General features: G+C 40.6%; 1 protein-coding gene across 2 annotated transcripts in view; it reads right to left on the bottom strand.

Annotated features, from left to right (window-relative positions):
• CTNNBL1 (catenin beta like 1) overlaps positions 1 to 26,328 on the bottom strand; it is a 169,881-nt gene that overhangs the window by 93,624 nt on the left and 49,929 nt on the right. For both annotated transcript variants that reach the window (XM_082856362.1, XM_082856363.1), the window contains 6 exons: positions 22,705 to 22,802; positions 14,732 to 14,825; positions 11,404 to 11,495; positions 3,322 to 3,394; positions 3,023 to 3,081; positions 1,402 to 1,550 (listed from right to left, as the gene is read on the bottom strand). In XM_082856362.1, coding sequence (XP_082712488.1) covers positions 1,402 to 1,550; positions 3,023 to 3,081; positions 3,322 to 3,394; positions 11,404 to 11,495; positions 14,732 to 14,825; positions 22,705 to 22,802 — 565 coding nt within the window. The remainder of the gene's footprint in view (positions 1 to 1,401; positions 1,551 to 3,022; positions 3,082 to 3,321; positions 3,395 to 11,403; positions 11,496 to 14,731; positions 14,826 to 22,704; positions 22,803 to 26,328) is intronic.

The following is a 26,328-nucleotide window of genomic DNA, read 5'->3' as shown; positions in this document are numbered from 1 at the left end:
CTTTAAAGAGGAGAGGTTTTAGTAACATATACCTTGATAATCTTAAAGACAAAAATAGTTTAAACACAAAAATTTGTAGAATTTGTCATTGGAGAATTTTTTATAACAACAAAACACTGGAAATACCCTCAATATCAATAACAAAGTAAGACTAAGTTATATTCCCTTAGAGTGCATTATTCAGTTATTGAAAACTCTCATGAAGGTTATGTCAAAACATGGGAAACAGCATGTTAAGTTCAAACAAACAAAAACAGTATAGAAAATTACATGTGTGGTAGGCCTAAAAAGCTGTTAAAGAGAAAACAATTATGGGAAAAAAGACTACAAGGAATAGGCACCCAAAGTTGGGCTGTGTTCAAGTGACACAGCTGTTTTTTAGCTTCTTGGAGGCAGGAATCCTGTCCTCCAATTCTGTATAAGCCAAGCACTTAACATAGTACCTTATCAGTCCTACTACTAACAGTAGTTTTGCATGTCTATATTCTAAGCTATCAAATTTATTAAAAAATTTTTTCAATGAAATATATTAACAGAATTTTCAGTGTACTTGAATATGTTTCAAGACAGCAGACTCTGGCTCAATTTCATAAAGAATAATCCCATGATTATAGTCTCTCGCATCTCTCAATTGAAAAAACTGACCATTGATACTACAACTCCTTCTCTGGTTACTCCTTCACACCATTTCTCTATTTCCCTTCCAAGCCAGATTTCTCAAAAGAATTATCCATAACAAGCTATCTCCCATTTACTTCCAACTTTAGGATTCTGTGAATTATACTAACATGATATTTACTATAAATATTTTAAGAAATTAAAGCATAAATAAGATATACAAGAAAGCACTATAAAGAAAAGTTCTAGAACTGTCTTGCACATTTTCATATCTCCTATGCTAGCCACATAGCACATGCGCAATGCATTATTGAAAATAACACATAATGAAAAATATGTATAAGTGAAAAATATGAATTATATTCTGCTGTCAATAATAAAAATACGGACAAACATATGGCATAGACAGGTCTATGTGGAATATAAAGAAAACTGGGCTAAGTTTAGAAATTAACATAGGGTATGTTGAGAAGTTAACGACTAGATTTCCCAAAACCAACACACTATAAGAAGGAGCAAAAAAACCATTTCCCTTTGATGGAGTGGTCCTATTCCCAAATGACCTAACCACAGGGCACAAACAGACTGAAATATACTTTTTATTCATCCAATCTAACTTTAGAAAAGACCATACACACACTTGAAGACTTTACTGTTTTATATATCTAGGAAACTCAATGGAATAAAAGGCCATAGCTACATGTTCTTGAATCCAGGCTAACAGTGACGAGTTCGGCAAAAAAAGATGGAGAGCTAGGAGATAATAGGAGATAAGAAGCATACCTTAGCATGAGATTCATCAGTTGAAGACCCTCACCCTTCAGGAAGCGCTCACGATTGGAACTGAGCATTAGGCAGGAACAGAGTGAATCAAACAGATTCTCCATCATCTCCTGCTCCTCGGCTGTGCTAGGATTGTGTCTTTTAAACACCTGTCAAGTAAAGATATCAGAAAGCACAGAACCATAAGAGAATGTCTTTTCATCAACCAGCACTCAACAGTTTCCAAAGCCCATCTACTCCAAAAACCCTACAACTGAGGAAACAGAAGCTTACCAAACAAAATTCTCATCAGTTTCCATTATAGAGAAACTGGGCTTTCTGACACACAGGTTAAATAAACGGCTATCAGTTCATGCAAAAAACCAGAACACTCAACTGACCACTGAGTCCATGAATAACTGATAGTTCCAAGGAGGCAATTTAACAAAAACCAACAAAACCTTTTCATTGTGAAATATATTAACATGTAGAAAACTCTATAAAAGACAAGTATAGCTAAATGCATAAGGTGAACACCCCTGAAGCCAGCATTCAGATCAAGAAACAACTTTGCCAGCTACCCCCCAAAGCCCTCCACTTGTGCTACCCAACCACATTTCTTCCCCTTCTAAAAGAAACCACAGTCCTGAAGGGCAAATCTTGGCTCAATATAAGGAACAGTTTCCTAACCATCAGGGCTACTGAACTGCCTCATAGACTAGTTGTGGCTCTAAATCATGGGAACAGCGAAAAGCAGTTTTATCTTTGCCGGAAATACATGGCATGTTAAGAGGAAAGCCTTTTAACAGTGTATGCATACCCATACAGTCTACTACAAAATGATCAATAATCTTGTGGGAACAGGACTAAGTACTTTCCCAGAATTGGGAGATTCACATTTCAAAGCTCTATTTTTTGGGGTGGAGGCCAAGCCACTCAGGCTGCTGGCACCAAGACGAAAGCTGTATGCAAACTGACATCTCAGACACTCCCAACACGCTTAAGATTTTATCCAAATGATCTATTTTCAGTCCTGGTTTTGGAATAGCACAGATGAGATTTGTTAGAAAAAAAAATCTTAACAGTATTTTCAGAATGCCAGCAGAACAACATTTCAACAGGATTTACATTTCTTACAACGAGCAAATGGCAATTTCTAATTTCTTTTTCCAGCCTCCAGTGCCACATCCTTCCCTATCCTCCTCTCTGACCTCTATCCCACTGCATTGGAACTTGTACTCCTGAAGCTTACTTATCTGGATCCTAAATGAACAGACTCCAATTTAGTGGCAGACTGACGGGAAAGCAAGTGAATAATCTTGGGAGTGGGTCAACTAAAAATAATTTGGTATTCTTGGCTCAAGAATATACACTTAAGCAGGAAGCACACCGCTTTTGGATTGATAAATATCAGAAGACTGAGAAAGTCCACACCAGATACACAGTGATATCTGGTCATAAAGAGCAAATGACTAAGAAAAGGAGGCAAACCATGTACCTCCAATGTGACCTCAAACCTGCCAACACATTCCATATGGCTTGCATCACATGGCTTATTCCTTCCAACAACTTCCAGCTCCACCTCCCATTTAAAGCAAGCCATGGATCTTCACGGCAGACAGGAAGCATAAGAATTACTCACGGATAACTGCTGAAGAAGCACATCGATTCCATCCAGCTCCCCAAGCAATTCCCTGTTTTCTAAAAGGGGAAAAAAATAGAAGGAGAAAAAAAAAATGAAGCTAACTGTCAGATTTTACAGCCGTCTAACACTGATACATCAGCAAACAAAATCAATACAGCTTGACAGAGTACAAAAGCTGCACAGAGAGCGAGAGGGAGAGCAAGGGGATGCCAAAGGCAAGAGAGCTTGCTGTCATGATCTGAAACAAGCCTGGCTCCTATCCTAACAGAATTATCAATACCGAGAGGGAGCCTCACCATCGTTGTCCTGGAGCAATATGGCCAGCACTTCACTACAATACAGTTTGTTGGCATCAAAAGGCATCTTTGCCTGTTGGGAAATAGGAGAAATGAGAAAAACGTTAAGGGGCCTTGCTTCCTTCCCCAGGACAAATTTTTTCACAAGTACTAGGATCTGAGTTAGAGAGAAGCAGAAGTTAGAAAGGGAAAGGGCAGGTTAAGGGTAAAAAAGGTCTGCCTCTGCTCTCAAGAGACCAGACTCAAGCACTGCATAGTAAAACCATAAACAGCAGATGTACACAACAGCTCTCACACTCCTAAAGCCCAGGTGCAAATGTCACCTCCTCTGTGAAGCCTTCCCAGATTCCCCATTTTGAGTCTAGGGACTATTGTCTAGCATATAATACATACTCAAATGTGAACTGGATAAATGATTGAAAGTTTTGAACATTTAAGACTAAAATTCATCATGAAGCTTCATTCACAAGTTACAATCATAAAATTAGGGTGTAAATTAGCTGATAGATGATCAGAGAAGCTGAAAAGAAAGCAAGCTCTTGTTTTGATTAGTTGAATGTCTTTATAACAAAGTAGTTCCTTTTGGATTTTTTTTTAAATGCTTAAAATTTAATTTGAAATCATAAACCTAACTGCTCATGGGCCATAATCTGCCTACTATTTAAAAAGGAAACCATATTAAATATGCAGAAATATGTTAATATTTTAACACCCAAATTATTACCCATAATTCTTTCCCTGCTGCATGCTCTGCTACTTGGAGTTGCAGGGGGGACACATCTACTGCAGAGCCTATTTTTCATGGTCATCCACATTGTTGCCCCAGTAGTGCGACTCAAGTGCCTCATCATTAACAATGCCCCTTGGATAAAGGTACACAGAGAGGAGCGCAAGCCTCATCGATGTGTTTTTATTTACCGTACCCTTGATCCTTAAAATGCAGGCACAAAGACCACGACTGTTAATCAGCAGCAGCCTTGCTACCTATCCAGGTTTTAGAACCAACATATAATTACTGTACCTGGAAAGGACAGGGGAAGTGTTTATACTGAAGCTAATACCTCCATCCCCTTAGTGCCATTCACAGTTCTGTTTGGACACTGATTTTGCACTTAAGAAGGAAGAGTGGCCCCTAATGAAGCAACACCCAGCATCTTTTCAGTTCTCTCTGCATGTCTTCCCCATCAAGCCTAAGTGCACCCCATAGGGTTTCAGAAGGCTGACCGGGTATGACCCATCTTAGGTTAAAAGATCTGTAAATACAAGGTCTTATGTGTGCTGACTGCAAGTTATGCTCCCTGAACAAGCTTAAGGCCTTGTTTCAAGAAATTCAGTACAACAGCCAGGGTTTAAATGCAATCTGTGGCGTTTTTCACTTTAAGAAAAATAGTTTTATACAAATCAAAATACAAAAGTGAAAAGCCAAGGGGTGAGCATGTCTATTAGAATGAAGGATTCGCTAATAAAATCACTTACTCAAATGATTTAAGTTCAAGTATTGCTAGTTTAAATTATTTAAGCCACACCAACTTATACGCAGCTTTTTAAGGGTCAGGATTCTTGTTGCAAACAAGATACACTCAACTGAAAGAAGCCAAAAGACATCAGGCCACTAGAGCAATAGCCTTTCTGTGGTTCCAATGCCTCTTGTCTTTTATTTGATTTTATAAACTCCTGTCTCTAAGGTAGGAGAGAGGTTTCCTCTTTTTTTCCAACAAATATTTATTGGGCACCTGCTATATGCAAGACACAAAATTGAACGTGACAGCAAACAGAGGTGAATTTGACATGAAACTGGTCCATTGTTACGTCATTTAAAAAATTACACTGAATTAAAGTTAATTTTATCAAGTAATATATTTACGTTAAAAAAATAAATAAAAGGACATGAACCTGGGATGAGACATACCTAGATTTAACTCATAAGCATGTACTACCTACGTGACAGTAAGTCTGCAGTTCCCAAACTGTGTGCCAAGGTACCTGGGACATCATATTGAATTCAGAGGGGATTGCAAGGATTTACAGGATTTACAAGGAAAGCACAGTGACATCTCAAATCTGCTGATTAGTGAGCACGTTAACCACTAGCTTCAGGTACATTTCTTTTTTTTTTTTAACATCTTTATTAGAGTATAATTGCTTTACAATGGTGTGTCAGTTTCTGCTTTATAACAAAGTGAATCAGTTATACATATACGTATGTCCCCATATCTCTTCCCTCTCGCGTCTCCCTCCCTCCCACCCTCCCTATCCCACCCCTCTAGGTGGTCACAAAGCACTGAGCTAATCTCCCTGTGCTACGTGGCTGCTTCCCACTAGCTAGCTATTTTACGTTTGGTAGTGCATATATGTCCATGCCACTCTCTCACTTTGTCTCAGCTTACCCTTCCCCCTCCCCATATCCTCAAGTCCATTCTCTAGTAGGTCTGCATCTTTATTCCCGTCTTGCCCCTAGGTTCTTCTGACCATTTTCTTTTTTTTTTTAGACTCCATGTATATGTGTTAGCGTATGGTATTTGTTTTTCTCTTTCTGACTTACTTCACTCTGTATGACAGTCTCTAGGTCCATCCACCTCACTACAAATAACTCAGTTTCGTTCCCTTTTATGGCTGAGTAATATCCCATTGTATATATGTGCCATGTCTTCTTTATCCATTTATCTGTTGATGGACACTTAGGTTGCTTCTATGTCCTGGCTATTGTAAATAGAGCTGCAATGAACATTTTGGTACATGTCTCTTTTTGAATTATGTACATTTCTTTTGATGACATCTTTTCTTTGTGAAGTTGGGTTTGAGTGGTTGCTGTGATAAAAGAACTATGTGAAAATCAGTGTGGAACAGGAATGAAGATGGTTGTGTTCAATCTGATTCCAAGGTTTTAGAAGTTGTGTAGTACAACTACACAAGAGGCACACACATCTACTGGTAAGTAATTGTGGTATTTAAGAATGAAATAAAAAATATATTTTATTTTAATTCATGCATATTATTTTTTTGAACGGCTACTAAAGTCTTAGGACATAAATATGTATTAAATTTGTTTGGACCTAACTACTTTAAATGGGACTGGTAGGTCCTCTTTGGCACAGAACCCTGTAAAAACAAAATTACTGAGATACTCATGGCACCATAAATTAAGAATGGTCATCTATGACCGAAGTAACATTTCCTGGTCTCAAGTTTCTTTATCTGTAAAATGGAAACAATAAAATAACATCTTCTTTGGAGCGTTACTCTGAGAATTAAATAATATGGAAGTACCTAATACATAATAGTTGCTATAAGTTTTTCTGATGATTGGGATCAGAAATATCCAGGTTAGAATCTCAGTTCTAACAGTTACCAGCTATGTGATCTTGGCCAAACTACTCTGCCTCTCTAACCTGATTGATATCTCTTACGTTGAGTGAAACTGGGCTAGATGGGAAAGCAGGAGACTAATCTTTCATGCCTAGCCAAAAACAAAAGTCGCCATGGAAGTTTTATTTCTGTTTAAATCTCAGCCAGAGATGACAGCCTCCAAGCCTGCAAAATACCAAACTGCCAAATTACAAGGACATTTAGTCAAAATCAGGAGGAAGGAGAATTTATTTAGCAGGTATAGCCTCTTGGATTTTGCAAAGCTAGTCAACGGGAGTTGGAGCTTTGGGGGCTCTCTTCTATCCAGGAGCCTGATGATCCTAAATCTTTCAGCTGTCAGAGTAATTACAGAGTCAAGCATAGGTTTGTACTCAGCATGTACTGGCCTTGAATAAAATTAAACTTCACCTTTTTTGGAGCTGCTGCTTTTTTGGGAAGTACAAGACATTTATGCTACCACCCACAGCCAGAAGCTGCAGATTATTTCTGCAGCTCACCTCCGGTACCTGGAACACATGGGGCAGGTTCAGACACAGCTACAGCCCTGGACAATAGTCAAAGCAGATTGTGCCCTACAAAAATCCCATCTCCTGGTCATAAGAGGCTAAGGACTTAGCATCAACCAGTTGTACATGTAGTATAACATAGCCAATTCTCAATTCATTAGCTCAAGCGCCAAACATTGCAACTGTTTTTGAAGCAATGATTTAATTGGGAAACAAAAAGGAATCTCAATTTTGTTTCCTTGAAAAAGCAAAAAGGTTTGGTGTTATTTTCAATAGTACACAATATGCTAATAAGTTTGTATTCCCCATTAAAAAGTGACCTATGGTGCAGTGTCTCTCATACTACTGTTATCTGCTTACCTGTTAAACCATTTAATGTAATCCTCCGCAATGGGTTTTATCCTTATTAGCAGCACAAATGAGTGAGGTTTCATTTAGTGAATGAAGAAATCCATGAATATCTCTGTATACTGCTAAGCTACCAGTACATAAAGGAGACTCACCAATGTGCCACTCACTTAGTTACTCAAGGACTACTGAATAAACAGGGGATGATCAGTTAAATAGCAGGGTTTTATCAAGCAATGTAAACATAAGTACTCTAGGATGAGGGTTCTCAGACTTCAGCATGCATCAGAATCACCTGGAAGGCTTGTTAAAACACAGATTGCTGGCTCCACCCCAAGCTGGGCAGATTTAATGAGTCTGGGGTGGGTTCAGGAATTTGCATTTCCAACAAGTTGCCAGGTAATTTTGATGCTCCCCATTGGGAACCATACCCTGAGAACAATCCGGAGGAGATACACATATGATGGAGTCCCAGTCCTTGCTCTTAAGGAGTTTAAGGACATTGGGAGAAAGACAAGGAGCACACATAAAAAGAGGAAAGTCTGCCAGGTGATGAAGAAAAGATGCTCCATGAGGGTAAGGGTCACACAGTTATAGGCATATGTTACAACCCAGATCTGCTAACTCCCAGAAGAGAACCAGTAGAAAAAAAATAAAATGATTGATATTCAGGAAAGAAAGAGGGCAATATGGGCTGGGGGCAAAGTAGTGCTATGGAAAGGGTGCATGAAGAAAGTCTGGAGGCTTGGGCTTTAATTCTAGCTCTATCTCTAACTAGCTGCATGAATTTGGGCAAGGCACTTAATCTCTACAGGTCTTGATTTTTAATTTTTTATCTGCAACAGAACTTATAAAATTCCTTTCAGTTCAAAAAATGATGGAGGCAATGTGGAAGAGTAGGGATTTAAGTTGGTTAATGAAGGTGGTGTATAATTTAGAATTACATAGGCAGGAGTCATTCCTGGGGATGAAGGTGGTGTATAATTTAGAATTATATAGGCAGGAGTCATTCCTGGGGGATGGGGGGAACATGAACAAAGACAGACACAGAGGTCAACACTGTTGACCCTTGTTGACCTTTGCAAAGGGGGTAGGTACAAGAGATGTCTGAACAGTAATAAGGCCAGTGTTTCAAAACTGAGAAATGAAAGGAAAAAGGAAAGAAAAGAAAGATCAGGCCGCGTTAAAGGGCCTTGAAAAGTAGGCAGAGATGGTGGGATCTGACGCAGAGGGCAGTAGCATCACTCTAGGGAGGTTCTTGAATAGGGAATGGCATAATGAAAATGGAGTCTTAAATTAGTTTGGGAGCAGTGCGGAACAAAAATGCTCACATTTCTAGAGACCAGTGGATCTTAGTGAGGGTTGTACATTTATAATCACAGGTGGAACTTCTCTAAAATACACCGAAGACAGAGGCTTGAGACAGTAAGTCTGGGAATCTGTATTTTTAAAAGTTCTACTGGTGAAAGTAAGGATCTGGGTCCAGCACTCATTCTGACTCACCATGATATTTATGAGGGTGAAGATTAAAATAAGCACTTTCCTAGATTACGACAAATAAGAGCAAGGCATTGGTTTTAAAGACATGCCTTCTTACTGGCCTCGCCCTTAAGCAGAACCTTTCATTAATGTTCTGGGCAGCACAGGATTTTTCTAAGGGTACTTGCTTACTAGTAAAATAACCAAATAGCATTTTAATGTTTAGATACCCCAAAACCTTGAAAAACTGTTTCAGAGACAGCAACACAGCTATTTATGCCTTGAGGATTGCATAAACACTATGCCTAAAAGGCAAGAGTCAAAAGCTTGCAAGACTGCCAAATGGACCTCTTTATTACTCTCATAAGGGTAATGGTATCCAAGCCAAACGCCCAAAGGTCTCGATTTCCCTTCCTGTTACTAATCCAAAAAAAGACTGGCAAGTTTAAACGCCTTTCAAAAGGCAGAAGAGGCCTTACATTCTGGTTTAACGAAGAATCCTTGATTCAGTATCAAGTCTCAAGTAACTGGGAAAAATTGGTCCTGATTTCAAAAAGACAAAAACTATTGGATTATTTTGTATATTTTAAGGTTAAGGCCCCAACCTATGGCCACCCCATCAACAATTCAGGTCTCTGCCATCTATCCTACCCCCTTAACTACGTGTTTTACTTTCCTCTCCCCTACTCCTCACCCCCAAAATGTCTCAAGGCTTTGGAGAATAAAGATTTGTTGAATAATGAGGGAAGAAGAAACCGAGGGAGATGTGAAGCTAATTACATGCGGAAACCAAAGGACATCAAAACTCATGAGAGGAGGTTGGAAGGAAGCTGCAACCCTCCTTGAGAAAAGGAAGCTGCAAAAATGACAATGAATGAATTAACCAGACCTGATTTTTCCTGAAAGGAAAGGCGAGGGCGAGGGTGTGTGTGTGGGTAGGAAGTTGCAGTCTACTGAACTATGCCTTAAGTTTATCCTCTGCCAGCAAATGTGCCCATACCCACTGATGATAATATACAGCAGGCTAGCTGAATATCCTCAAGTCATGTTATGTAAGTCTATGTTACAGATTTAATGGGAACAAAGGATTAAATAAGAAGGATTGGGGAAGACCTAGACTGTCAGAGAGGGAGGGAACCATGGGGGCATATGATATCTTAGGCAGAATCTTCTTCCTTAGTCCTACCAAGACAGTGGGGGACAAATCGCACCTGATGCACCTCAGACTTTCTGCATCTCTATGACACTCTGAAGCACAGCAAGGCCAGGACTACTTAAAGAATCATACCAGCTACAAACACGTCTTCCTCTTTCTCACTGAAAAGTTGGGAACCCTTGCTTGCCGAGATTATTTCAGTAGCACATAGGCAGTTCCAAACTGCCTTCCATCATACCTTTGGTTAACACTATCCTGAGAGAAGCTCTTACCTCTCCCTTTCCTCATTTACTCTCTGTGACAGCACTAAATGTTAAAAAGATGGTCAAAAGGACTATGCTAGGAAGGAAACAGAATGAATAATCCAACAGAAATATGAACAAAGGATATAAATAGGAAGCTAAAAGAGATGAATACAAATGGCTAATAAAAAACTGAAAGTCAATACACTGTCCTCGATTTTAAAATTCCAAATTAAAATGAAATACACATTTTCACTTATCAGTTTGACAAAATTTTAAGTTTGGTAATACCCAATGTAGGTAACTATTAGACCTCTCAACTATTAGATTTTGCAATATCTACCAAAAATGTTAATGTGCACACCCTTTGACCTATCAATTCTATTTCTAGGAACTTATCCTACAAATAAACTAACATTAGCGTTCAAGGGGGAAAAAAATGTGCATGTGTACATGGGGATATTCACTGCAGCATTGTTTTAACAGTGAAAAACTATTATAAACAGGAGAATGGTTAAATTGACTTTGGTACAACCGTAAAATGGAATACTAGGCAGCCATTAGTTCAGCGAAAAGATCAACTTGCAAAAGAAAATAATATATCATTCTATTTGTGAAACACACACAAACAGACTCACATACTCCTATTTACACAGAAAATTTCTGGAAGGATAGATAAAATATTGTTAACAGAGGCTGTCGCTGAGAAGTGGAACTAGAAGGAATCAGCAGAGAACTTTTCAGTATAAACCTTCTGTACCACATGAATTTGTGTTGACAACATGTTTATATTATTTTCGGGGGCATTAAAGGGTACTTTTAAAACAAACAAAAGAAGAGAAGCAAAGAAAGAGGCAAGAGTTGCCAAAAGATTCCCAAACTATATCACATAGCCTAGGAGTAACAATCTGTGCCGATGACCCAGCATGAGCTGTGCCCAGAGCAAAGAGAGGTTTGAGCTACAGTCCCACAAAGCCAAACTTACCTTCAGCCTCTTCAGCAGCCACTGCAGAAGACCCTGCTGGGCAGCCTCTGTGCACATCTCAGGCCGGAACTCAGCCATGTTCTCCACAATAGCTGAAGGGAGACAGACACCAGTAATTTGGGAGGGCAACTTTGTTTCCACCTTCAACACGCTTGCTTCCCAAGACAGACGTTTTATTCCTCTTTCCACTTCCCTGTATTCCTCCCAGCCAGATGCTGTGTTGTCATTTTCAGATTAACCAGGGAGATGCTATGGTTTTTTTTTTTCTTCAAGTTATGTTACAAGTAAAACTCATAACTGAATGTGATGGAATTCAATAAAGGAATAGAGAAACATTTTCTGTGTTAACAGGGAACAACACTACAGCAGTGTGAATATCTGCCTAAGAAGGCCCTCTTAATCTCACTGTACTGGAGTCCCTGAGACCTGTGACTAAAGAAACAGGGGGCGAGGCAGAAGCCTTAAGGAAAAATCAGGGGATGAATTCAGAGCCTCTCCTCTCCTGATTCATCCATTTTCAGATCTCTTTCTCTGGATACTGCAAGGGAAGCAAGCATGATCTTAACTGAACAAAATACTGTGCATAGAGGGGAAAGACCATGCTGGCAGAGGTAACCGTCAGGTACTCAGGAGCAAACATAACTGGTACTGCTATCTCCTACAACAACCAAATTACTGTTTAAGGGAAAACTTTTAAATGAGGAGGCAAAAAAAGTGACTGTATGATTATGATGCTAAAAAAAGGACATTAAAAAAACAAAACCCAAACCTGTAGTCTCACTCTACAGCATCCAGTGCTTTCCTTCCTTCAGGGCTCCATCCGCTCCCCATCCCAGGATATGTTATTATCTACCATAAAGCAGATCGGAGTTCTGTGCTCTTTAAGCACAACGCCCAGCGGGTCTGAGTCTTGAAGAGAAACGGCTGAAGAAAGCACTACACCTCCTATCTGCTTCCTCACTCATGCCAGCCTCACCAATGGCAAGTTAAAGAATGACCAGGCAGCCCCTCAGGGAGTGGATACAAAGCTGTGGGAGCAGAGTAGCAACGAGACCCCTGAGAGATGAAGATCATTTTAATAGCTTAATTACTTTCTCACATTTTCTAAGAAATCAGCTCATTCATTTTAATCTCCAATGCCTTTATCTTATTCTGCTTACACTTTAGGTGGCTTTTTATTGTCCACTAGGATAAAATCCAAACATCCTGCCAGGGTTTAGGAGGTCTTCCATAATCTGGACAAATTTACTCCTCCGGTCCCATCTCCCACCACACCTATCTCTCACTGCCACAGTACATTTCTAGTCTTCCCCCAAAGCCCTTGCCCATTCATGGCTTTACAAATGATACTGCCCTGCCCGTCTCACATTTCTCCGTCAAAATGCCCCTGTCAGGACTTCCCTGGTGGCGCAGTGGTTAAGAATCCGCCTGCCAATGCAAGGGACACGGGTTCGATCCTTGGTCTGGGAAGATCCCACATGTTGCGGAGCAACTAAGCCCGTGCGCCACAACTACTGAGCCTGTGCGCCTAGAGCCTGTGCTCCACAAGAGAAGCCACCGCAATGAGAAGCCTGCACATCGCAACAAAGAGTATCCCCCGCTCGCCGCAACTAGAGAAAGCCCGCACACAGCAATGAAGATCCAACGCAGCCAAAAATAAATAAATAAATGAATAATTTTAAAAAAATGCACCCTGTCTTCATATTCAGCCCTAATCAGCTACCTGCTCCTACCCAGCAACTTGGAGACCCTTCCTCTTCACTTCCATAGTGCTCCCCACTATTATACCATTTGTCACCCTGTATGACCTTTCCTTTCTGTTCAAGACTTTCCCATCACTCTGCCTCTTAAGAAGAACTGTGCCTAATTCATCTTTGTGCCTAGAACAGTGCCTGACAAACATCGGATGGTTAATAAGGGAAAGAGGGATGAACCTCCTGAGCTGTTGGTAAGGGACCAAGTTGAAAGTAGACAGATCTTCATAGACTGCCAGGCCAGTGCTTTTTCCATTACATCGGGCTCTTTTTATTAACTGTCAGTTAAGACTTCTGATACTCTTTCTACTCAGCAGAATTCAGCATTAGGCTAACAGATGGCAATGCCAAATTCTGGCTCTAGACTACAGCCAACCCCCAAATCACAGACTGTTGTGTTCTCCCTTCTCTTACTCCCTAGGTGCCATGTCTTCCTCCTTCTTTATGATAATCTTCACAGTAGACAGTATAAAACTATAAGAGAAATCTGTGCTAGACACAGAGGAGCTGGGAGAAAATCTAATCTCATTAAAATGTCTACTTCTGCTGGGCCTTGTTCATTTCTCAAGCCCTGCTTACAGATATGTCACCTTTGGTTTTATAAAACAGTGACCAGTGATAAAGAGGACTACCCAAAAGCACAATTTTAAATAGGCTATTGGTTCAGCAACTTTGCAGGGGGAAAGACTGGAGAGACTCAAGGAGAAAGGAGGAGGAGGGGAAATATTGCAGAGGAATCCACTTAAATGAACATATGATAAAGGGGCAGCCAAGTTAACAGCAATATTTCAACTCACAGTTTACACGGCAAAGTACACATAAGAAGTGAAAGAAATACTCTTTTTCAAATAAAATGTCCTATAAAGGTACAAGCATACCTTGGAGGTATTGTGGGTTTGATTCCAGACCACTGCAATAAAGCGAATATCACAATAAAGCAAATCACATGAATATTTTGGTTTCCTATTATATATAAAAGTTATGTTTACACTATACTGTATGTAGTCTATTAGGTATGCAATAGCATTATGTCTAAAAGAATGTACATACCTTAATTTAAAAATACTGTATTAGTATATAATGCTAACTATCATCTGACAATGCAGGGTTGCCATAAACTTTCAATTTGTAAAAATGTAATATCTGCAAAGCACGATAAAGTGCAATAAAATGAGGTATGCCTGTATACAGTTGTTCAAAAGTTTGTAGTTCCACTGAAGGGAAATGTGAAGAAGAACCAACAGAAGGGGATTCAAAAATGGTAAAATATACACTTTCCAAAGCAAATAAAAAAGAATTCATCCTGCATAGACTTCATCCTAACTTTTGGAGGCAAAGGCAAAGGCCTGCTCAAAGAAGCCAGCAGTTTTTGTCCAGGAATGAGTCTGCTTTTATTACCGCAAGCCAAACCAAAGCAGCAGTTATATGAAATCTACGCAAGGGTCTTCATTTGGGAGCAGAAAAAAGGAAAACCCTCCTGCTGTTGACTCTGTCATGAAGGAGGAAGGAAATGAGTACCAAACCCCAAAACAAACACAAAGAAACGCAGAAGATGCTGGCACCCTTCCCCTTACCCAGAGTGTTGTGGACGCCATCTGCCTCTTCTTTCACAGACTCATCCAGACGCTCCAGATTCTGCACAAGCAGTGCCACCACTTGCCCGTCCACCTTCAGCAACAGGGGAGCAAAAGGAGAATGGGACACATGTCACAAACAGTCTCCAAAATGTTGTCATTCCCATACTCCTCTACTGAATGAACAAAGTAAACAACCTGCCACTTACGGTTTACAGTATGCTCTCCCATCCCAATACCTCTTCTGAGGTTTGAAGTGACCCTGAGGCAAAGAAGGGGCAGGCATCACTATCCCTAACTTTAGATTGAAGCTTAAGGGAACAAGGTAAAATTCAAGGTCACATATTTAACTGAGTGACATACTAGCACTTGAACCTAGGCCTCTGAAATCAAGTCCTGTGCTCTTTCTACTTCTATGCGGTATTTAAACACCTTACAAAAATGCCATCTTAAGTCAAGTCACAAGTTCATTCAAGTCAAAAGCACATTTCTAGACCACAGCACCAAGAGATATTCAATTGGGAAGTTTACTTGCCATATTTACACTAACATCAAAATTTAGGGTTAAACTCAAAACATTCCTAAGTTTCTACATCAAGCTTTTATGAAACTATTACTTTCGAAGAACTTCTGACTCCTTCTCGAAAAGAATATTAACAGAATAAAATACCTTATGTTTGTATTACACATAATGCATAAGAAAGCAATTACATTTCTCTTATTTAATTTGATTCACATAACACTTATAGGAAAATTTTAGTAGCCACATCATATAGATGATATTTAAGAGATTAATGACTTAGCCAAGACCACACAGCTACTAAGCAGTGGCAGCAGAAGCAAAAACCAAGCTTCCTTCTTAGGTGAAATAATGCTTACACTGCTTCACACTACCTTCTGGCACAATGTGTGCCCTTACAGAAACTGCCTTGGGGAACCCTGAGGCACACCAAGGAAGATAACTAAGGAAACACCTAATAATCAAGAAGTGATTATCTATCTGGTAATACATCTCTAAGTCATAGCCAATAAGTAAACCTATACTGGAAGATAAGATCTACTGCATACCCATGATATATCCTCTCTCTCATCACCTCAGTTTCTTCACTTAGGAAATGGGAAAAAAGTTGTAAAGATTAAATGAAATTATATGGCATACTTTACCCTGGGTCTGGTTCAAAAATTAAGTACAGAGTTTGAATCTAGCCCTTTACTTCTTCTGATACCTGATTATGCACTGTTCATATCTCCCACGAGCTAAGAAAAACTCAAATTCTTTGAAGGCAGGCACTGCACCATCATTTATCTTGGTACACTCCTCAAAGTCAAGTGCAATACTATACATTCAGTAATTTTGCTAAATTTAAATAAACTGACAAAACACTCTACTTTGTGTACTGTAGTCATATTTTTGTTTTTTGTTTTTTCTTTTTGCGGTACGCGGGCCTCTCACTGCTGTGGCCTCTCCAGTTGCGGAGCACAGGCTCCGGATGCGCAGGCTCAGCGGCCATGGCTCACGGGCCCAGCCGCTCCGTGGCACGTGGGATCTTCCCGGACCGGGGCACGAACCCGTGTCCCCTGCATTGGCAGGTGGACTCTCAACCACTGCGCCACCAGGGAAGCCCTGTAGTCATATTTTTATATACACTGCTCCATTTACTCTCATGTAATCCTCACAACTTTTACAGGTGAGAAAAACAAAGGTCCGGAGAGGTTAATTAGCCTGGTCAAAGTCACAAAGCTTGTGGCAGAAGTGACCAACTCCGAGACTATTTTTTCCCATCATATCCTGTCACTTTAATGAGGGGAAAAGAAAGGAGAGGAAAGAAAGGAGAGAGAAGGAAATGATCTCATTCAACTGATGCCTCCTGAACACTTGTGTATAAGGCACTCTATGGACAATTCAAACTGAGCCTGAGGATGGAACAATGGCAAGAGGGACAGATCTTCAAAGAAGGCCTCTTTACTCTTTCTGGGTGAGACTTAAGGGAAGCATCTGGATGGGGGAAAAGCTGAAGTTGTTGACTAATTTGGGATACCTGAATCACGAATGAAGCAGATTTTTCTAGGCTCTCCTTTATGCCCTGGTGTGAGAAGCAATGAAAGACACTAGTTGCAGATTGGAGGGGATACTGATCCCAGAATTGAGAACTCCTGTAAATACGAGAAAGAGCTGTTTCCCTCTCTTGTATCAAGGAGATATACAGTCTTGCTCTCAAATCTCACAGCCAGAAAAAGCTTCACCAAAGAAATCCACTGCAATATTTTCCTTAATTAATTGGACAATTTGGGTATGTGAGAGAAAACAGAAAAACATCTGGGGGAAAAACATGAACCATATCACAGTTTGTGTTTCCCTAAATCACCCTGACTGACTTATAATCTCCCTGAATCTTAAAGCAGCGGACACTGCAACTCCGTTGGGTATCACACTGCTTGTCGGTTCTGCAAACAGCCTCACCGGTTTCAACTGCTTATTGATGCTTTATGTGCATTATCCCCCCGTCCCCTTTCCTTGATTCTTAGTTATGTTACCCATGGTCTGCTGTCTGGAGAGTGGTGGGGACAGTGGCAGTAAGCAACACATTCAAATCCCAGAACTGAATGGTTATTGGTAATGGGTGTCTGGCTAGAGGAAATCTTTTTTTCTTGCTACAAAAATCTAACTTCTAACAGACAGCCTTTTTAAGCTTGCAAAGTGTGAAACTTTATGTTTAGCTGGGTTAAATGCAATTTTATCTGAATGCAGGAGGGTCAAAGCAGTCAAAATACATTTAGCTGAGAAAACCCTCAGGAAAACATTTATATTATGCATAGCTCCAGATATCATCTAGTAAGAAGCACAAATTAGCATTCTGTCCCTCTATACTCTTGGGTCTACCACCTTCCTGCCTGTTTTGGACCTGTGACTAACTCTGAAACTAAAACCAAATCCTGCTTAGGGATTAAAGCATCAGCTAGAGTAACCCTGGCCTTGGAAATCATGACTGTCTTAAGCCTGATGTTTTCTGATAAGTCATTGGCTTTTTCCACTTGTTACCAGGTCTCCCAAACAATACTCCACCAGGTCCTACTGAGACAGGGTTCAAGGGCATGATCCGTCATATTTTTCCACTTGACCAGAGAGGGTAGATACAAGAGAAGATGAGGAAATAAAAAAGGGATAGAAGAGGGGAGATGAGAGCGTTTGAAGGATTCCTTTTCTATTGTGCACAATCTGCCAACAAGGTTTCTCAAGAGTTTGACTGGAGCTTTTCTACGTACTATGAGTTCTGGAAATTTCATATTTAAAAAACAATAATAAACCCTCCCCCTGCCCTACACACACACCCACTGAATCTTGATCAAGCAATAAGTTTTGAAAATACACATAGTAATATGGTCATAATGTAAAACTTAGGCCTGCTGCAACCTAATATATTCTAGCTTCCACTCTTGCCCCTCCAATCCATTATCGACACAGCTCCCAAGAGTGGTCTTTCTAAAATGTTAGGTCAGACTATGTTACTACTCCCCTGAACACTGGCAATCCCACCCGAACTTGCTACAAGGCCTACAAAGCCCAGTGTGGTCTGGCCCTGACGGTGCTCTCTCCCTTCACCCCAGCTGTGCTCCAACAATACCGGCCTTTTTTTTGTTCCTTGAGTATGTCAAACTCATTCCTTGCCCTTGGTCATTCCGAATGGCTGGCTTCTTCTCATCACCCAGAACTCAGGCCTTTCCTGACTATCTAATTTGATGTGACTCTCCAGTTGCTCTACAGGACATCATTCTATGTTAATTCTCCATGTAACAAGGAGTCATTACCTGTTTTCTCGTTTACTTATTTACTGTTTCTTCCGACACTAGAATACGAGCTCCACAAAAACAGACTTTGTCAGTCTTGCTCACTGCTACATAAGCAATTCTTAGAATCCAGAACACACTAAGCATTCAATAAACAGTTAGTGAAATGAATGACCAAATGAATTCTGCTTGAGAACAAATACAGATGAAGGTGAGGACGTGAATAGAAATGGGAAGGGATAAAAGTGGTAGCATCCAGAAACTTACATAAGTACCCTTAGAACCACCAAAAACCTGCCAACTTCAGCCTCACCTGAGCAGCACAAATGCATTGCCACCAGCTCAAGCTTCAAAATTTACGTAGGGTTAATTGAGGGCAAGAATGGGTATAGGGCAATCTCCTGGCTCTCCACATCAAAGCCACATTGTGAAAATATAGTAAGTGGTGGCTCCCAGCCACATTTCCACCTCCTCTGGCTGTGACCCCTCCAAGCACCCTCACATTGAAGCCTCCCTACAGGGGCCATGGCCAATACCTACAGCTCTGCCGCCCCTCCTGGTTCTTCCCCATCAGAAGGGATGGCTCTCTCCTCCTCATTTGCAAAGAAGCTTGCATCTCTCACAGTCATTCTTAATGCTCTGCCTTGTATTATCATCATTACTTATTTCATCCTCTTTTTTTTTTTAAACTAAACATCTATCCCCCCATGTCTCATTTAGGTCCACACCCTTCAGATGTTTTTGGGTATTTGTTCAAAATGTTTTTTGAACATTTGCTGAAATGAAAAAAAATGTTTGTTGAAGTCAACAAACATTCACAAACATTTCACTGTGTGGCATGTGATATATATCATTTTAACTTGACATTTACTAAGTACTTAATATGTCCCAGACATTTATACCTTCATTAAGACAATGGCTAACATTTATTGGGTGTTTACTCTGTGCCAGACACTGTTCTAAAGATCTACTAAGTATCTCATTTATTCCTCACTTCAGCTCTACGCAATAGGCACTACTGTTATCCCCATTTTACGGAAGAATGAACTGAGTACAGAGAGGATAGGTAACTTTCTCAAGGTCACACAGATGGTAAGTGACAAAGCCACCAGTTTGGCCACTCCCCTGATTGGGATCACATCTCAGGGAAGACAAACTTAGAAACAGTGCCAGGATATACACAGTGGTAGGGGAACACAAATTCTGCTGAAGTGATGAGTCTGAAAAAGACTCAGGAGAGATAAGGTTTAAGTGAGGCTTTAAAGAATGAGTAGTATTCCAGATAGCCCAGGGGAAGCAAGCCTCGCCAAGCTGAGGGCAGATGTGAGCAAAGCATGGGATTGCCAAGCGCATGGCAAATTTTGGGACTAGTGAGTAGGGAAATGACTGTAATCTAATCATGACTCTCAAGGAGTCCAATGTCCTCTTAAGAGAGGCATGCCAGAGAACTGCCATCAAAGCAAATACCCTGTGTTCCCGCTCTTCAGAAAAGACTGTATTTCCCAGGCTACCCAATCAACTTGTTACAAAGCACAAATATTTGCCTTCTGCATAAGTAATAGCAGTGGATATAAACCAAACCTTAAACCCCAAAGATCCCTGAGAATACCAGGACAGCACTCTTTCCCCACAGATGTGCTATTCTATTGCTTAGGACTTCCAAATGAGAAAATGACCAAGGCAATAACTGCAAACTGAACATCACAATAAATTCTACTACATGTTCTCTAGCCTCTGCTCATTCAATTCCAGGCCTCCAATATTGGCCCCAAATTAAGACTACGAAGACAACTCAGCCCTTGTAATATGAGAATACTTATCAAACTTCTTCCTGAATGCAGCACAAGGGTAGAAAAAAAACAGATGAAGACCACCTGCCAGTTCTGCTCTCTGATATTTACTGATGGCTCCTGACTGGCGGCAGATAAGCAAATAATATATGGGAGTCTAGAAATGTTCAATTGTTTGTGATTCACACCAGCCCCACCAGTATAAAGCTGTAAGAGTCAAAAGCTTAAAATAATATAATAAGAAAGAAACTAAACAAAACAAACAGAAGACCCTGTATAGCAGCTACCTAATGGCTCCCCAGACTGAGGATGAACTGTCTCTTCCCAAACAAACAATAAAATCTGCAAGATCCAGCTTTCATTGGTGGGCTTGGCAACACAGAAAACACAAAGGGGGCTTTTGTGTGAATTGCTGTTTCTGGGTACGTTTTACAGGCAGCAGACCAGCTAGCTGTTCCTCTCTTGTTTCCTCTATTCACACAGGCAAAGGATGATAATTAAAATCAGCCCAGAGTCCAGGCAGGAAGGCTCACTCAGGGCCACTGTAATTAACCTCTGAAAGGTAAGACTACACAAATGACACTGTGGGGACATGGATAAGGAGCAAGTGCCACAGCCTTCCTTCAGATGCTCCTCCAAACAAAAGGACACCCCGACATCACCCTTTTCTGTCTGCACAGTGGTTCAAAGGAAAAATAAAGGTCCTGAATTCTACGAAAGTGGCAGTTTGCTCTAGGAAGGAGCTTGAAGGAAAAACGGCCATAGAAATTTTCATCATACTCAGTCACAAATGGCCCTGCTGGACTCCAGCCTCGCTCTCTGTAAGAGACAGTCCTTCATATCCAGTGGGTTCACAGCCCCTTCATTCACACCAAATGGTAGCTGTGAGCAAGGCACATGGGAAATTTCTCGTGTCAAGAACCTCAAGACAGAAAGGGTGAGGAGGGGTTGGGGAGTGTAGCAGTGGGGTCTCAATCATTTGGGGCCCTCGTCCCAGCCATTCTGATTCAGCAGGTCTTGGATGGGGCCAGAAAGCAGCCTAACAAGCACCCCAGGTGCTTCTAATACAAGTGGCTACATGGACCTTTGATAAACTCTGCAAACTGCATCAAAACCAGTACTTATTAACATTCTTAACCAGAGAGAAAAGACCAGACAGCAGAAGACAACAGAAAGATGGAAAATCAACAGAAACTTGAGGAGGGAGATAGCTTGGTGGGTGGACAGAGCTCCACAGGCAGTATCAGGGTAAGAGGCTGGAGTAGAGTCACTCCTGCCACTGGCCAGCTGTGGGGCCCTGGGGCCCTCTCCCATGCCTGGTAAGAGGGAAACTGGTGCTGTGGGACAGGACTGGTGCAGTGGGAATCCCAACATGCAGAAGCTCATCTTTGCTGTTACAGGGACTGGCTGAGAGTGATGCAGTGGAAGGCTTCACTTCTGCACCTGGGCTTCCTCAAGGGTAGAGTGAGTTGATGAGATTACATCACTTCACCTCACATATAAATTCTTCGGATTGGCTGCTTCCTGGAATAATACCTGAAGAAGATTCTGAGGCCTTGCCTAGGCTCCACAAAAAGGAACACAGAAATCAGCTGACCCTGTCTTCTGCAGTCAGTGGCCGCTACTTGGACCTGGATGAGCTAGAAGGTTTGTTCTTGTTTTTAAACGTTCTCCAATTCCCTATCTGTACAACAAATAATAATGATACCTGTCTTTACTAGCACTTGGGATTATAAAGCCCAGAGAAGAAAAGAAACTCTTTGCTGCAAAAACTCTTTGTAAAAAGGTCAGAAGCAACACAGTGAGGGCAGGCGTGCAGGAATGTGGAGTCAAAGAGAACACAGGTTCAAATCCCAGCCGTGTGACCACGGGCAGGTTGTTTTGCCTCTCCAAGCCTCAGCTTCATGGCTATAAATGGGAATTATAGCAGTAATACCCTTCTGACAGGTTACAGTGAGGATTAAATAAAGTGTAAAAAACAAGAAAACGCCTGCCTACAGCACATATTTCATAAATACTAGGACTCTACAACCCCTGCCCTAACACAGTTCCAAAGAATAAAGTACCCCACATGTTGCACTTCACTTTCCTACTCTCCTCATTCAGTCCCGCCTTGCCACTCACGGGCCCAGCCGCTCCACGGCATGTGGGATCTTCCTGCTCTGGGGCACGAACCCGTGTCCCCTGCATCGGCAGGCGGACTCTCAACCACTGCGCCACCAGGGAAGCCCTGGCTTGTTTTTTTTTGCACTTTACTTTCTTACTCTCCTCATTCAGTCCCGCCTTGCCACAGAGCTCTTCCTGACACCCAGCCCGTGCCACTCACAGAGACAATGGTGGGGAGGATGCCAACACCGTACACACACCTGCAAAACCCCAGAGGGACACGTAACTTACCAGAGCGTCAATGAGTACTTCTGCTCCTTCTTCACTCTCATGGAGGGTGTCTATGTCTGTTAATTCCTGAAGCAAATCAACCACAGCTATGGACACATGTGAAAAACGTTAAGGGTAACACATACGTATGAAAACCCAACTGACATTTTATTAAAATATTTGGTTCCCTTCCACTTCCTGGTCAATCGCTTCATCACCATTTACCTTTGATACACTCTAGTTTTATTAACATCTCTTCAACAAGGTTCTACTCACAGTGGGTGTTCAATAAATGTTGGTAACTGCTTCACTTAGTTCCTTTCCTTATGCTGCCTTCCTGGCAACTTATTCCATAGGTTCAGTGCATTTTCATAAATTTCAAAACTTCAAATAGATCACTTGGGAGGTCACTTTTCCAGTGAGAAAAAGGCCAACACACTTAACCTTACCTCATAATTTAAATTCTTGGAACTCAGTATAATCTTAACTATCTTCTACACCTCACCTTCAAAGACAGTAATGATTTCTTCTGAGATAAGATGGCTGGTGTTCACCAAGGAGTCTTCAGAAATCAGGGCGTGACAAAATAGGTTTAAAATGTAGAGGGAAGGATTTTCGTTGGACTGTGCTAGACCCCACCAACCTCCCTTCCTCTTAAATACCATGTTGCTTTGGACATAAAAGGAAGGTGAACAACGATGATTAAACACAAGGCAAAAAGAGAGAGACAGGGACATACAGGAGAAAGAAAACATGAAGGAGAGAAAAGAGGAGTTATGTTTGGAAACTGGAAGCCCAAACTAAACTAAGTTTCCCTTCCCTCACCTTGGACGCATACACACACACACACACACACACACACGCACGCACGCACATGCGCGCGCACGCACACACACACCACTTGCTCTGTCAACCAGCATTTACTGAATGCTTGTGATGAGTAAAGCACTGTGATAGTGACAAAGGCAAATCTATTCACTCTGGGCCTCAGTTTCCTCATTGATAAAATGAGGAAGTTAAGGTAACTAAAGACATTTAAAAAAATTATATACCACAGGCAATTACCAACATGTAACAAATGAGGAATACAGACAACTTGAACTGCACACATCCTGAAAAAGGAGTAAACTGAACTGGGAAATAAGGAAAGATTTGCTAGAAGATGACTGGTCAGAAAACAGGCCACTAAATAGATGAGGGCAGGTAGGCTAGAAAGCAAAACATCAGGAATATAGACAGAGAGATTAGAATGTACAAAGGTATATGAAGAGAAGAAAGAGGATTAGGGACGGGGGGAGGGGAGAAAGTGATAACTAGACTCATATGAAGAAAATAATATCTTGAAGGAATAATATAATAGCTGTGTGCAGGATGCCCTAAAGCACTGTGAGTGTTGGGTTTGGGGGTGGGTAGATGGGGGGTTGGGGAAAAGCCAGGCCTGAAGGAGGAAGACCTGCTCCGAAGCTACAACACACAAAAGAGTCCAGAAGTGAGATGACAAGGGTCAGAATCAGGGCAGTTTCAATGCAAACTGGAAAGAAAAAATAAAAAGAAAGATACAGGACATATTAACAAGAATGATAGGACCTGCTAACTGCCAACTGATGTTACAGGTGTTTTATGAACACCTTTTGCTAAAAGAAAAATTATTCAAAGGTTTGTTTTATTTATCTATACCTGACAAGCTGACCATCATGAATAAGTAATTAAGCTTTCCGTGTCTTATTCTTTCACACTTTAAAGTAATATATACGCAAAACTTGGGTGTGCTATGAAATTCTATGTGTATAATGAGATTAAAGGTCTTTGGATAAAACTCCTTCATGCGTATAGTATATAGACTTTATTAACAAAGTAACCAGAAAGCTCTTGACACAAAGACCACGTATCAAACATGATGTATAGTAAACTAAAATATGTAAATTGTTTGAATTAAAAAACAAAACAAAACAGCCTAACCAAACTAACCTCTAGAAATTCTGAGGAGTAGGAATTAGTAGTTCTCCCTCTCTAAACACTGCTGTAGATGCCATCATAATAACTACCATTTTTAAAAAGTCATCATTATGCCAAGCACTGTGCTACTGAATTCTCACAGCAGCATTATAAGTGTGATCCCCATTTTACAGATAAGAAAGCGAAAGCTCAGAGTGGTTAAGTAACTTATCTAAAGGTCACTGCAATAGTAAGGGAGAATGTTAGGTCCACCTGATTCCAAAAACAATACCTTTGTCCGTACTCTTCATATTAATGCACAGGGGAGTATAAACCAGGTTTGAAAACAGCTAGATTCAGGTAAATTCTAGCTATTGACCCTACTATAATAACAGAGAAAAGGACTGTCACTTACTTCATCATAAATTATTAAAATCCCAGGAAAAAGAACAAAATGCTAACAACTCCTCATTCTCCTCATCTGAGAAGCTCCCATATTTATTCTCTTGAAAAGTTCTTACATATGAAATGTAAAATTCTTATTATTTATCCACCTGCTTATTTAATATGCATGATGACATTTCATCCATCCATCTATCCATCCATCCATCCATCCATCCACCATAGAGTCAGATGTCTATAGGACAAGGAAGTGAATTGGGCATGCAATAAGTACTATCATTACATCCCCTGAATAACATCATGCCCCACTAAGTACTTAGTAACTATGATTAATTAAACATTAGCCTCAAGAGACAGGTGGGGCATATATGAAAGAACAATAGATGAAGAGTCAGAGCAAACTCGAGGACGGGGGTCATATCATATTTATCTTTGCTTCGTATCTTTAGTGAACCAAACTGTCCCCAAATTGTTAATACTATGGAATCTTGCTCAAGCTCCTTTATTTCCTTACAGCTTAGTTTCCTCATCTGTTAAGAGGTGATAATGATCTCTGCCCAGCCTATCTCACCCAGTAGCTATAAGGAATAAATGACATCATGTATGTCAAAGGGCAAGTAAATCCAGGTACTGAGAAAATAAGAAAGCACTATAATGAAGATTGTTGTTAGTCAATTCTTCCCACAGAATGGCCAAACGCTCACTATTGCCTTCATTTTTTCTAAAACCTCTAAAATCTAAAATTTAAGCTAACAACAGCATGATCCTCCCTTGCTGGGTCACAATGGGTTGGAAGATCTAATTTTATATTTCAGCTATGCCACAGAAATTCAGATTGATCAAGTCCTTTTTCAGCCTCTAAGGTCTTATGGGACAGTATCATATTTTTCTTTGATTATTCTTATACCATGCTCACAAATGGGTCACATTAAACCTGGGGGAAAAAAGGAAAAGAAAATTTGGCAATGGTGATCGTTTTATATAGGAACAGAATAAATGTCTAACTTTTACCAAGAAAAGTCATTTCTTATAATGGTCCAGTAGATATCTCCTTGCCTACTACACTCCTGCCTCAGTTGAGAAGTCAAATAAGAAATCACTTAGCAGCTACCAGGTCTGGTAAACAACTCATCAATCCTACCACTAACTGATTTTACATAAATTCTCAACTTTCACCAAATAGCATTTCAGCAAGGCAGTAATGAGTCCATAATTGTAATCATTAACTCCCGAGTAATATAATATGATCCAGAAGATAGAGGTCATTTGAAGACCAGAAAGAGGAATAAGAAGTGAAACTAAAGATAA

The sequence above is a fragment of the Leucopleurus acutus genome (assembly GCF_964270905.1).
Source record: "Leucopleurus acutus genome assembly, chromosome: 16".
Classification (NCBI taxonomy): Eukaryota; Metazoa; Chordata; class Mammalia; order Artiodactyla; family Delphinidae; genus Leucopleurus; species Leucopleurus acutus.
Note: the sequence above shows the minus strand (reverse complement) of the source record. Positions and strands in the feature narration are given on the sequence as shown.